We start from the raw sequence: 15,115 nt of genomic DNA on the forward strand, positions 1-15,115 counted from the left end.
AGGTATGCTCTACGATTGCTCTAGCTTACTGAGTTGAGGATGTTTCCAGGCTGCAGTGGAGTGAGACTCCAGGCAAAGCCCATCTTGGCACCTCCCTGAGTTGAAAAAGAGCTTGCTTAGAAGCCAGAGAAACAAGGGCTGCTAGAGTTCCCAGGACAAAACAGAGTGCTAATAATTATTTGATAATCACATTCATAAGTAGTATCCCAAACACGTCTTTTCAGGTACTCATTAGCTAATTATATATCTTCTTAGGGGAAATGTCTATTCCTATATTTTGAGTATTTTTAATTTAGGTTCCTTATTTTCTTATAATTGAACTGAAAGTGTTCTTCATATATTCTGAGTAAAAGTCCTTTACCAAATAGATAATTTACAAATGTTTTCTCCTAATCAATGATTTGCTTTAATTAACACTTATGGAATACTCCACTCAGCACCTGCGGTATACATATGCTTTACAAGAATACACAGAATGCTTAATATATATATACTGGGCCATAAAACTGGACAAATCTTAATAGATGAAGAATTATTCAAGTTATAGAAAACATGCTATGTTTTATGTTAGGCCAAAATGGAAATAAATTAGAAATCAACAACTGAAAGATACTAGAGAATTCCCAAATATTTGTAAACTAAATAAATCCATTTAAGGATCCATAAATGGATTCATTTATAAATGGATCCATGGATCAAATAAGGAATCATCAGAAAATTTAGAAACTATTTGTAAATGAATACAAACATAAAAATTTATAAGATATTAGTAAAGCAGTACTTATTCAAGAATTTATAGCTCTCAATACCATATTAGAAAAGAAGAGGGATCCCTGGGTGGCGCAGCGGTTTGGCGCCTGCCTTTGGCCCAGGGCGCGATCCTGGAGACCCGGGATGGAATCCCACATCGGGCTCCCGGTGCATGGAGCCTGCTTCTCCCTCTGCCTGTGTCTCTGCCTCTCTCTCTCTCTCTCTCTGTGACTATCATAAATAAATAATTAAAAAATTAAAATTAAAAGAAAAGAAGAAAGATCTTAAATGAAGGATTATAGTTTTCATCTTACAAAATTAGGAACAAAGAAGCAAATGAAATCCAATGTAAGCAGAAGAAAGGAAAAAGCTGGGAAAAATCGAAAAATCAATGAAATAGAACACAGAAAATCTATAGTAAATCAAGAAAATAGGATAGGGCAGCCCCGGTGGCTCAGCAGTTTAGCGCCGCCTGCAGCCCAGGGTGTGATCCTGGAGACGCAGGATCCAGTCCCACGTCAGGCTTCCTGCCTGAAGCCTGCTTCTCCCTCTGCCTGTGTCTCTGCCTCTTTCTCTCTCTTCTCTGTGTATTCTCATGAATAAATAAATAAAATCTTAAAAAAAAAAAAGAAAATAGGATAAAAAGTACCCAAACTGGAAATGCAGAATTTGCAGGTGATTTGTAGAGAATACTAGAGAAAATTTAAAAAAAAACGTTACTACAATCAACAAATGAGTTTGCAAGGTTTTGGGATAAAAGATCAATATACAAAAATAATGAACTTAAATCTATAATTCACATAATATACAAATATTAGCCAAGTCAATTATCTCTAAATTATAATCTGTAATGGGTCATAGATCTAACATAAAGTCTTAAACTATACTAGTTCTAGAAGAAAGCAGAGGAAAAATCTTTTAAGCTTGAGGTAAGTAAAGATTTTTTTAAGATACAACCCCAAATGCAATATACATATAATAAAAAAATACATATGAATTGGACTTCACCAAAATTAAGAACAGGTCTTTGAAAGATGTTCTCTCTCTCTCTTCTTTTTTTTTTTTTAGCACGTTATTTTTTTTTAAAGATTTCATTTATTTATTCATGAGAGACACAGAAAGAGAGGCAGAGACATAGGCATAGGGAGAAGCAGGCTTCCTATTGGGATCCTGATGCGGAACTCTATCCCAGGACTCTGGGATCACGCCCTGAGCCAAAGGCAGAGGCTCAACCACTGAGCCACCCAGGTGCCCCTGAAAGAAGCTTTTAAAGAAATGGAAAGACAGGCCACTGATTAGGAAAAACATTTTTGCAAATCACATATATCCTAAAGGTCTTGAAGAGAAAAATATATTTTATATATATATATATATATATATATATATATATATATATATATCACTCAAAACTCGGTGATCGTAAAACAAGAAATTAAAAAAGGAATTTGAATGGACACTTCACAAAAAAAGATACATGGATGATAAGTAATCACATGAAAAGATGCTTATCATTAGTTATTAAGGAAATGAAAATTAAAATTAGAGACCAGGACACTTGTGTTGCACAGAATCAAAAAGTTTGATCATACTAAGTTTTGGCAAGGGACACAGCTATTGGAACTCGTATGATACTGCTGGGGGAACAGAAAATGGTACAACCTCTTTGGAAAACAGTCTGGCTATTTCTTAAAAAGGCAAACATTGTGCTACGTGACAAAGGCCACATATTATATGACATTATGTAATATATCTAGAAAAAACAGATCTGTAGAGATAGTAAGTAGATTAGTGGTTTCTTGGGGTTTGGGGTAGGTAAGGACTCAGGTGGAGAGGGGGCATGAGTGACTGCTAATGGCTACAAGGTTTTATGTTTGGTTGCGTAACCCTGTAAGTATGCTAGAAAACATTGAATCATACATTTTAAGCTGATGAACTTTATGGTATGTAAATCCTATCTCAATAAAGTTATTTTAAAAAATGTAACATACACATTTCATATGACTGAGCCCATTCCACTCTTGGGTTTTTATTCAGGAATATTGAAAGCATATATTCACACAGAGATTTATATGCCAATGTTCATAGCAACTTTATTCTGACTGACAGCTCAAACTGGAAATAAGCCAAATGTCCAACAACAAGTGAATTGGTTAAAGAAATTGTGATATATTCATATAAGAGATGGCAAGGAATTTAAGAAAAAGTCACTTGAATTATTCCCCAAATGAGCTCTACTTCAAGAAAAGTTATGGGTAACTATATCTGTTATTGTTTCTACTTGTTGTGACCTTCTTTTTTTCTTTTTTCTTATTTAGAGGTGGGCAGGGTCAGAGGGAGAGGGAGAGAGAATCTTAAGCAGGCTCCATACTCCCCATAGAGCCCTATTCAGGGCTTGATTTCACAACCCTGAGATTGTGACCTGAGCTGAAATCTAGAGTCAGACACTTAACTGACTGAGCCACCCAGGCACCCTTGTTGTGACCTCCTATGTGTTAGGAATTGTGATAAGCATTTTACATAAATTATTTTTTAGCCTCAAGACAACTAAGTTTGTTAAGCTTTTCCTACTTTTATAGACTGAGAGTAGACTGAGAAACAGAAAAGCTGTGTAACCCATTCAAGATCACATAGCATTCTATCCTATGAAACAGATAAAAATTTCAATATATTTTTAATTTTACTTAGATATTTTTTTATTGTTTGATTCTACTTACTTTTTTGTAAGTGGAAATCTCTCGAGTCTCTAGGTTCATTCAGGCTTTGCCAAATTATAGAGTTGAAATGCTATAGAGAGATTTCTCAGCCACCAGTGTCTGCAATCATTTGTAGTTTTATTTTAACAGATAATTAAAAGGCACAAGCTTATATTTGTAGAAATTTAATTAGTGTTACTAATTCTCTTCATTTGTTAGTAAGTCGCCTAAGTAGTGAGAATGGAACCAAAGATTGTGATTGTATGAATATTTCTCCCAGGAAACAGCAGGACAATACAAACTTCACAAGTAAGTGGTTATATTTCACTGCATTGTAGAGGAGCAAAAACTTCCTTTACCCTCTTAAGTTTAGTACCAGGGAGACTGTGAATTAAACTGTCAACAGACCAATTAACAGGAAGAAAAGATTTATTCGCATTCATAGGAGAGGTAACAAAAGAAGTAGCTAGCTCTAGATGGTTACAGTTAAAGGTTTATATACCCAGCTTCCTAGGAGAAAGGTGATGGGGAGTGGCTTCTCTGGGAAAAACAAATACTTTTTTTTTAGGAAAGACAAATGGCTTTTTCAGAAGAAGAAACTGGAGATGACAAAATTAGTAATAGTGTTTGCATACAGAGGTGTAAGTAGTCTTTCCTTCCCCAAAGTTACAAAATTTCTCTAGAAAAGGCCTTTATGGTAGAGTTCATAGTCGATTTGTAGTTGTTTTTTATTTATTCATTTATTTTTTTTTCCTGAGAGTAAATGACTTAAAAGAGGAATTTATTACAGTCTCATACCTCAGAAGCTTCTATTTTTAGTCAAATAAGAGAAGCTCAGAGGAGGCTTCTAGGCCAATACAAAGTAATTGGTTTACTGAGATGGCAAGGAATTTAAGAAAAAGTCACTACCCTTAACAATCTCATGATTAATGTATGAGGTAATAAAGATAAAGTCAAATGGCACTGCCACATGCAGTTTAAACTGGTAAAACTTTCCTGATGGGGGTCTAGAGCAGCATCTTGAGCTAAACATGAGTATAGTATCTCTAAAGGTAAGTTACAAATAAGGAGGTATGGTTAAGGATGATATAATGGTTACTCGATAGCAATAGAGTTAATATTTTTGTAATAACTTTATTTGATGGGAAGTAATGTAGATGGTAGATGGTATCATATTTAATCAAACTCACAAATATATTAAGGATTAGGATGTTAGCAGCTGCATAAGAACTTCAAGAGAAATCAGCTTTTCAGGAAATTGTGCCTAAGTCCCTGAGAAACAAGTTTATTGTCCTCTGTTGTTGGAGGTGATTTGGTGGAAAACTGGGAAATGCATTGGCTTCAAATGGGTGGATGTCATTGCCTTTTACTCTACAATTCCAGCTTTATGTACCTATTTTTATCCTTGCAGATCCCATTTCTATACTCCGTTGATTGCTGTTTGTAATTTCATTTGTTATATGTGATTAAGGTGTTTTAGATCATCCTTTAGAAATTAATGTGGAAAGATCCAATTGTAAGGCATTTGGAGATCAGTATGTCTCACAAAGAAGGTGATTACTAATTATTAATTTATCATCACCTAGATTTCTATTTGTTTCCATACTGTAGCCAGTAAGATCTCTCTAAAATGCAAATCAGTGGCCAGGGAGGAAAAATCCTTTCCCCTTTACTTTTCTACATTTTTGGTGAGATCCCTTTGTAATAAATGACAGATCAACAGGAGAAAAACTGAAGTTTTATAACATTTACATTCTCTGTGTACATGTAAGATACCCAGGAAAATTGAGTAATTCCCCAAAAAGGCACAAGCCACCATCTTATATGCCATCTCCAGCTGAAGACAAAAGAAAATGTTGGGGCAGGGGAGCAGGTGTAGGCGCCAAGGGCAGGCTGGCCCAAATGTACCACAATGGCATATAAATGATTTTGAATTGAAGCTACTTGGGAAATTGTAGGTGTGGAGACACTCCATCCCTCTCTTCTATCACCCTCACAGTAGGAAGCAAATCTCTTATATGAAAGGTATGCTCCTCATACAGAGAAGTAAAAACACATACTTATCACAAGAGATTGGAAACTTTAAAGCCAATAAACAAACAAATAAACAAACTTTGTTCCTTTTTTTCTAATACACAACCTTAGCCCAAATTCTTCAGAATTCCTTGGTAATTAAAGCTTCCGAACCTGTTTTCTGCATCTGGTCATTTCCTCACAAACTAATCATCTCTCTGTCTAAGATGTATTGAAACTGCCTGTGGTCATTTGTTTGGGTCTCCATTTCATTATTGAGCCTCCATGCACATGTAATGAAACTCTGGGTTTTGCTCTGAAGGCTGTCTCATGTGAATATAATTCTTAGTCCATCTGGGAGAAGCCTTAGACAAGGTAAATTTTTTCCTCCCTTCACCAGTTACAGGAGGTTTTCAGGCAAAGCCCAGTCAACAAGTATATGGTTGTGAAAAGTTAAATCCATGCCTTCTCCTTTGAAAAGTTTCTAGAGATTTTGGTCATCCTCTTCTTCCTGGCACAGAATGGAAGGACACACTTGCTAATGGAGATTTCCCTTGTAAATGTAAATATAAATATCTCTTACAAAAGGATAATTTCTACTAGGTTTTTAGACTTTCAGTGTCTGCAGTTCCTTAAAAGCAACCACCTCAGGATAAACCTTATGCCAAGTCTCATTTCTCACAATGCAACTCTCCCTTTTGCACTCCAGCCTCCAGCAAAACAAACCTCCATATGATAATAAAATGCAACATACTCTCTCAACCTCAAGTCTTTGTTCATTGCTGATCCAATCCACCTCTTTTGAATATTTATCTTTACCTGCAACTTCTTACCCTCGGAACCTTTCTAACACAGACACAGACACAGACACACAGATACACAGACACACAGACACACACACACAGTTCAGACTATAAGACTGATATAATCTGACAAAAATACACATAGTTGTATTTAGTTAAATTTCTTATATAATACACAAATTAAAAATAAAGTCACATACACTGGATATTTACATTTTTACTCTAAACTGGTTTTTGTTCTTTTTAAAAAAAATAAGCATTTATTTTTTATTATTTTTTAAAAAGATTTTATTTATTTGACAGAGAAAGAAAGAGAGAGAGAGAGAGGGAGCATAAGCAGGGGGAGTAGCAGAGGGAGAGGAAGAAGCAGGTTCCCTGATGAGCAGAGAGCCTGACATCCTGAGATCATGACCTGAGCCAAAGGCAGGTGCCTAACTGACTGAGCCACCCAGGTGCCTGAGTGTTTATCAGTGCTTATTGTAGAATAAGAAAATTAACCTTTTCTCCCACGTTACAACTATTTTCTAAGTAAAAACAATCTACCAAAAACTATAAAGTTTTGCATTGTTTAGATACTACGAAGTATGCCAAAATATATTTCTAAACCTCAGATTAAGTTTGGATAAATAATAAGTACATTCTAATTAAACATTGATGATCATAGAGAGTGATGGAAAATACTATGAAAAATATAACTAATGTGAATGCTTTTGTAGGCACTTTTCCCTTCAGACTTTAGTCTTTATATTGCATTTCTGTAATAGGTCAACTCAGTGCTTCTCTGCTATGGCCATTCTATATTACTCCCTGTACATTAATTACCTTCTAGGTTTCTCTAGACCACTTGGAAGCCTTTTTACCATAGGGGTCCTAGCATTAAAGCACTCAAAAATTGTTTGCTGTTTTCATCATTTTTTTCCTTGTCATATCAATAATAATCTCCACATTCTAAATAATTATACTTTCCAATGGAAATTTCTTTCCATTTTACCACACTGACAAGAGCCTGGGCTTCTTTATTGCTCTGGTATGTGACTTGCAGGCCAACAAAGAGTGAAGTGAATAATTAATGTTTTATTTTAGAGGCCAAATGCTACCATAGCAAAAGGCATGTCACAGTAAACCTCTAAATAAGCAGAAGAACTTAAATTCATTTATTTCTGTCAATAATTTACAATACTAAATTTCAGCAGAACTAAAATTTGTCCCCAGTTTTGGTCTTGAAGTGTGTGTTGAGGTATTTTTCCTAGCCAGTGCAGGTTAAACCTAGTTCACTAACATACTATTTCAATGTCCATGTTGTTATTACTTATAAAATAAAATGCTCTGGGAAGAGTGTTGTGCAAATTGGGTTACTTTGCTGATTCAAAATAGCAACTTAGTATGTGATGTTTTCCCCCAAGTAACATGATTCCTCATACTATCTCTCAAAAAGCTCTACGGGTGAGAACTAACTTTTATACAGAGTATTTTATAGTTTACATTTTCATGTTCATCTCATTTAACATATCAGACAAGTTTGTACTCAATTTTGTGGATATTTCAAAAATACGCAATATCCAAGATATACAAAAAGTTAAATAGAATGCAATCAATACTTATGTACCTACCACTCAGCTTAAAATATAAGATTCACTTAAAACCTTTGTATCTATTTTTGAATATAGCTTAATGTTAGTGTCTATTTTTCCAGTTTTTCCTTTTTCAGAGAGATACATCTGGTGGTCATTGAGGATATTGGGGTTGTGGTGAACAATTTGTTTTACAAAGTTACTGATAAAGCATATCATGAAATATATATATATTTTTGCACCAACCAGGGGCTCTGAAAAGAATATATATGTATTTTTTTTCCACAGCAGGTTTCTCCTGATGCCTTTTAGACTCTTTGTTTTACTTTGTTTCTGTATGACCTATGGTTTACTATTTTGGCTGTAATAGTTATAGCTTTGAGTAAGTTCTTTCACCTTTACATCAGTCTCCCACTTTATACTTAAGTATATTTAAGTGTACTTAGCCTTAACTTTAGTAACTTTATGTACAAAATGAGGAATATGAAATTAATACTTTTATATACCTCATTCATTTCATGTAAGGAAAAATATTTCATATGTTCATGTGCATTAAAATACATTAAAATACCAAAAAGAACTCCTTTTCTTTTTTAAAAAATATTTTATTTATTTATTCATGAGTGACAGAGAGCGAGAGAGAGAGAGAGAGAGAGGCAGAGACACAGGCCAAGGGAGAAGCTGGCTCCATGCACGGAGCCTGATGTAGGACTCGATCCCGGGTCTCCAGGATCACGCCCTGGGCTGAAGGCAGCACTAAACTGCTGAGCCACCAGGGCTGCCCAAGAACTTCTTTAATTAAAAGTGGGGCAAAATCTTTACTTTTAAGGGAAAAGTTTACAAAATGAGTGCATTTTTTTGATATTCAAACCTTGCTCTTCTATTTCTCCCTATTTTTTCCATTTCAGTAAAACCAAGGCTAAACTTATGGCCTAATAACTGGCTGCAGAAAAAGGGGAAATGGTATCATTTTTTAAAAACCTTTAAATCATGGACAAATAGCCAAAAATCCTGTTTAATAATGAAATCACATCTCTTGATGATTCAAGACAAGGCTGAACTGGTAAGAACTAACTCACCACAAAAATTATACCTTCTAAAACTGAGAGAAATATGTAGGTTATTTAAAAAAAAAGATTTAATTTTTATTTATTTGAGAAAGAGAGAGAGAGAGTATGAGCAAGGGGAAGGGCAAAGGGAGAAGCAGATTCTCCCCTGATCAGGGAGCCCGACACAGGACTCAATCCCAGGACCCTGGGATCATGACCTGAGCTGAAGGCAGACGCTTAAGGGACTGAATTACCCAGGTGCTCCAAAGTAGGTTTTTTTTTGTTTTTTTTTAATAAAAGAATTATAGTGCTAATAATTATGGCATTTATTGAATTCATAGTAGGTGCCAGACACGGTAGTAGGCATGCTACAATGCTATAAAACTTAGTGCTCACAATAACTTTATGAGATAGGCAGTATTTTCCCTATTTCCATATGAAGAATCTGCAGAACCGGACAGATTGTAAAATTTCACTCAGCATATGAATGGCAAAACTGGAATATCAGTGCTGTCTTTCCACATTACCTCTTGGGAGGAAAGATAAGAGCTCTTTGAACATTATCAGTATCTGGCAATAGCCCTAGCATCTTGGGTAGGGATGATGGGCTCTGTAGCTTTACTTGTGGGTACTTTTACCATAGGCATCAGTTTTCTCAAGACTGCACGTTGGCAACAGCAATCTGAATAGTTCTTGCTCCTTCAAGAAGATCTATTCATCCCTAGCTTTGCCTTCACATCCTTTTTGAGCTCCTTCAGCAGTTGCTGTTCACATCATCATCCCCATCAATTCCAGTAACCATCACATGCCTGCACATAATATATATGAGTCATGTGTTTTGAAAACTTTCCTATACAGTTTCCTTCCCTAAATTTATAGGAAACTTCTTCAAGCTTCTTAAGGTTTTCTTGGATAGGGAGATAAGTCTGGACAAAATCAGAGGAGGCTATTTCAATAGGTTTAACTCCGTTTCCTCTGGATCCTCTTTCATAGGATATCATATAGAGTAATATACAGGATGGAATTTACTTTTGGATTGGATTGAACATCACACACCCACAAAAGACATAGACCTGGCTGGATGGCACCCTATTAAATTTACAGTTGTGAGTATTTAGCATTTGAGTCTTTCAGCAGCCAATCCCTCCTGGGGGTTGTCTGAAACTCCAGATAACCAAATGGTTCCATAGACTGAAGACTTTGATCTTGTTAATGTGTGAATGATTAGGAAATTTGCCTTAGAGAAATCAAGTCTCCAATGCTAATTTGTTTTCTTATTTGAGCTCTGAGTTTATCTATAATGCTAGAGATAGAAATGGGAAAGTGTAGCTAATGTAAAATTCTCTAAATTTCATTTCCTTTGAAGTATTTCTTGAAAGTTTACCAAACAATCCTTATTTTGATTAGTAGGAAGACTTCAATTATTGGGAAATATTAAGGCATATGTCATACATAATACAACAAATAGCATTTGACTCTTTTTGAATACTATCACCTTAATCAACAATATGTGTATCTACTTTTATGCACTTCATTCATTTCTACTTAAATGCCATGGGTAGAGAGTTCTAAAATCTTTTGGGGTTAGGCACTAATCCCCAAAATGCAAGCAGAAGCTCCTGGGAGCCCAGGGTGAAACTTTCTACCCTCAGCATCAAAAGTTAATTATACTTCTTGAAAATATGAAATTTTGTTGTGTCTCTCAAAGAGATGTGAAGTTAAGGGGATTTAGGAAGGCTCTGGAGAGATAGATGCTCTGGAGGGATAAAACAGGCCCACCAGACTGAGGGTAGGGAAAAAAATGCTCTGAAACAGAAAAAGTCACCCTAAAATGAATATTCTTACACAGAGACTATTTACAATATTTCTTGTTAAAATTTACACTCCATATACCCACCCATGCCATACTCTCTGTACATCGCACAATAAATTAACTTTTAAGATTTACTTTTGAGGGACTCCTGGGTTGCTCAGTGGTTGAGCATCTGCCTTTGGCTCAGGTTGTGATCCCAGGGTTCTGGGATCAAGTCCCATATTGGGCTCCCTGCAGGGAGCCTGCTTCTCCCTCCACCTCTGTCTCTGCCTCTCTCTCTCTCTGTATTTCTCATGAATAATTAAATAAAATATTTAAAAAAAATTACCTTTGATTATTTCTAATAGAAATGTAGCATTATGTTTTTAAAGTGATACTCTGTCAACCCACTTGCAAATTTGCTTAAAATTATTAATTTGCCAATCTTGTTTTTAAAATTGAGGGTTTTCTTTTTCTGATTTTTTAGATGCCTTATAGCTTAGTTTAAGAAAAGAAAGTTGGCTTAAAATATCACGGAAAAATAGAACTTAGGGGATTTTTCCTTCTTTTGTGTAATGGATAAAGGATTTGGGTATCCCCATACATAAACAAATGAGTAAAAATTCCCTTGCTGAGGTCTCTATGTGAGTTTAAAACGTTTAAAAGTGGAGAAATCTTCTTCCTCTATTGCTCATTCTTTCACTCCTTCCCCCATTCTGACTAGGGTTACTGTTGCCACATTTTACATGTAGAGTCTAGATGTACCATTCTTTCTTAGGATCTCTCGTAGAAGTAAGGAGGCTTATTATAGGCAGACAGTGAAGGAAGATTTTTGAAAGGTATGACACTTGGAATTTGGGTCTGGAAAATGAAATGGTTAGTAGTTTAACCTTTTACAGAGAATTGGTCTAATGTTTTTTGAAAAACATTCATATTTTAAGATGTGTTGATATTTCTAAATCTTAGAATCATAAATATGATATTATCTGTTATAAAGCTGGTATCATTATTCCATTGTTGCAGATACTCAAAAAGTTGAATCAGGAACCTTTGGAGTAATAAAATGAAATTTTCTCCTAAAAGGGTAGGTCTGTCCTCTTAGTCGTTTGGGCTACTATGACAAAATACCACAGACTGGGTAGCATACAAGCAACAGAAATTTGTCTCTCACTGTCCTGGAAAATGGGACTCCAAGGTAAAGACGTCAGCATGGTCATCTTTTGGTGAGGGCCCTCCTCTTGGCTTGTAGACAGATCCCTTCCACCATGTAAATATGGTGGAAGGGGCTAGCAATCTCTCTGGAGTCTTTTTTATAAGGAATTAATGAGAGTTCCACTTCATAACTTAAGTACCTCCCAAAGGCCCCACTTCCAAACATATCACTTTTATGGGTGAGGATTTTAACCTATGAATTTTGGGGGGAACACAAACATTCAGACCATTATAGATAATAGTCCCCTAAGATCTCTCTCTCTCTCTCTTTTTTTTTTTTTTTGTATGGTCACATGGAATCAGGAAACTACTACTTCTTAATCACATTTTTATTTTAATTCCATGCAGCTTTTCCATTTACGAATGACCATCTTTGGTTAAGAAACTATTTGGAGCAACTACCTTCATTAAAGAAGTCATTTTTTTAACAGGCATTTCTTGTCTGAAAATTACAGTGGCTTAGATCTCCAGCTTGGAGAGTACATCCCTTCTAAGAAGGGAGAAAACACAAAATATACACGGTTGTATTTTTAGCCGAATGAGAACTGAATGTTGCTTTTTCCCCATACAGATTTCAAGTCCTGGGCCAGGTTGAAGATAATTCCTGTGCTGTGATAACAAAGAAGGATGTGTTTTCTGAGAAATGTTGCAATCAGAGTTCCTGGATTTGTCAACACGATTGCTGAAGATGACCTCTAAACTGATCCCAGTTTATCCTTCCCATAAAAACAATTCACAAGGACTTTGTAATTTATGTGTTTTTGCTGAATCACATTATTTTGGCAACAAATATTATGGTGATGATAATAATGGTGTAGATTTGTGTCACTATCAATCTGGGTAATCAGCCTCATCAACTCATCCCCTAGCTCGTCACTAGTGCTGTATTTCCACAGTTATATCCCATTCAATATGGTGGCTATTTTAGACAGAAACTATCCCTTAGTCTGCTCAATAATTCTCTCCCTGGGCACTGGGTGACTTAGTGCCTTAAGATCAGACTCTTGGTTTTGGCTCATGATCATGATCTTGGGGTCATGGGATAGAGCCGTCCCCCGGGATAGGGGGTGAGGAGTCTGCTTGGGATTTTTTCTTCCTTCCTCTCTGCCCCTCCTCCCTCTCTATCACCCTCTCTAAATAAATAAAAAAATTTTTAATGTAGGGAAAATTCTCTCCCTACATCTCTTATTCACATTAGCAAAGGAGCTATTATTTTTTAAAGAGAATCGATCAGATATATTCATGAACTTTCTAATACTAAGTGTACACACTTACCTGCATCTTACTTATTTCCTTTTCCTCTTCTCCTATTTCTGAAAAAGAGGTATCCCTCTGTCTGTCTAAATCAAATCTCTGAGTCTACAGTTGGGATTGTGTCTCTTTTAATTTTTTCAAGGGGATTCCTTCCTCCAACCTTTCTCTTTTTCTACCTCCTTTTCTTTCAGCAATGAAACATGCAAAAGCACAAGAAAAGTTTCCCTGAACCACATGTGGTTTCTAGTTTCTGCCCAGTTTCTCCCACCTCTTTTAAGTCAAACTTCCTAGAAATTATTTCTTCTTGCTTTTTCCTCTTTCCACCTCCTACTCCAGGTTCTTCTAAAATCTGGTTTCTGCTTTTCCTATTTCACTAAAGTATTCTCATTATGTCACAAATGCCTTTCTTCTGGCAAAGCACAATGAGGATTTTTTAGCTTTCATTTTAACTCTCAGCAGTGTTGCTCATTATTGACCTATCTTCCAGAAATATTCTGTAACCTCAGCATCTATGACACAATGCTCTCTTAAACCTGTATGTAGGTTTTCTGCTATTGCTCCTCAGTTTTTTCTCAAGCATCTCTTCTTCTGATCTCTTCAAAACTGACATTCTTCAGAGTTTGGGGAGATCCTCTATCATACACAATTCTTGGCTCAACCCATCCATGCTCTAAGTTTGATTGTAATCAATATATTAATAACTCCCAAACCCATATTTCAAACTCAGACCTTATTACAGCTGTTTGCCCACTTGATATCTCTATTGGACATCTTAAAACCTCTCAGTCTTCACATGTTAAAAATTAAACTCATTAGCCTAGTGAATGGCAGCAACGTGACCATTAGTCCAAGTCAGACTCCCTGGAGTCAACCCTGACTTCTTTCTTTTCGCCTTCAGTAAGAGAATGAATTATTTTTTTATCACATAATTATTTCTGAATCCATCTACATAGTTTCATACCCACCATATGGCCCTGGATTCCTGCAACAGTTGTTTTTGTGTGCTTCTAGCTTTGTCTGCCAAAGTCCATTCTCCATATCATGACGAGTGATTGTCTAAACCTCCTAACAGGCTACATTGCTCACTACTTAATTCCCTTTAGGGGCTTTCCATTGATTCAATCTTTGACCCTCTCCTACCAATCCTTTGTGTCTTGGCTCCTCTTCATTTCTCCCCCACCACTATGCTTGTAATAATGCAGACACCTTAAACTTTTTCAGTTTCTCAAATGTGTCATGCTTTCTCTTGCCTTGAATCTAATCAGATGTTTGCCTCCACTTGACATTCTTCCCTTTCTTACTCGCCTGTTTAACTCTTGCTTATTTTTCAGATGGCCAGTTAAATAAGTGCAAAATTTGGTGGAAAATAATTCTTTAACCATTCCCCTCTCCAGACTAAATTATATGCACTTGGTGTATATTCTCACAATTTCCTGTACTTAACCAATCTTAACATTTAATACCCTATTTTTTTTGGCCATTGTTTAATTATTTGTATTTATTAATGTACTGTAAACTCTGGAAGACAATGATCTTCACTGAGTGGGTGAGACAAGGTGCCTGATGCTTGATGGTTAGTAAATAAGTACTTGTTATGTTGTTGAGATTATTTGTAACATGTTTTATTGTTTCCCCAGCATAATTTTTCCTAGTTGTACAGAGTTTCCCTTAGTTTAGATAATACTTATCTGTATAGAGAGAAATAAACCACTCTTTTGTTTTTTTCATTAAAGTTCAGGTTTGTTGTTTGTTTTTGTGTTTAACCTAGAACCTACATTGAGACTTAGAGCAGAGAGATTATTACATATGAATTCATCAACGGGAAACTTACTTTTTTTTTTTTTTATGATAGTCACAGAGAGAGAGAGAGAGAGAGAGAGAGAGGCAGAGACATAGGGAGAAGCAGGCTCCATGCACTGGGAGCCCAACGTGGGACTTGATCCAGGGTCCCCAGGATCGTGCCCTGGGCCAAAGGCAG

At 35.9% G+C, this 15,115-nt stretch overlaps 1 protein-coding gene across 8 annotated transcripts in view; it reads left to right on the forward strand.

The window, feature by feature from the left end:
* CLEC2D (C-type lectin domain family 2 member D) overlaps window positions 1-14,869 on the forward strand; it is a 40,983-nt gene extending 26,114 nt beyond the window's left edge. For 3 of the 8 annotated variants that reach the window (XR_005379828.1, XR_005379827.1, XR_005379833.1), the window contains one exon: window positions 12,455-14,869. Coding sequence is in view for 1 of the 8 variants with exons in the window: in XM_038576754.1 (XP_038432682.1) it covers window positions 8,739-8,893; window positions 12,455-12,478 (179 nt within the window). In the remaining 7 variants the exon portion in view is untranslated. Of the gene's footprint in view, window positions 1-8,738; window positions 8,894-9,872; window positions 9,986-11,694; window positions 11,756-12,454 lie in introns of all 8 variants that reach the window. The other 5 variants (XR_005379831.1, XM_038576754.1, XR_005379829.1 and 2 more) reach the window with 4 other exon arrangements.
* Window positions 14,870-15,115: the final 246 nt, after the last annotated feature.

Source organism: Canis lupus, chromosome 27 (genome assembly GCF_011100685.1).
Source record: "Canis lupus familiaris isolate Mischka breed German Shepherd chromosome 27, alternate assembly UU_Cfam_GSD_1.0, whole genome shotgun sequence".
NCBI classification, from domain to species: domain Eukaryota; kingdom Metazoa; phylum Chordata; class Mammalia; order Carnivora; family Canidae; genus Canis; species Canis lupus.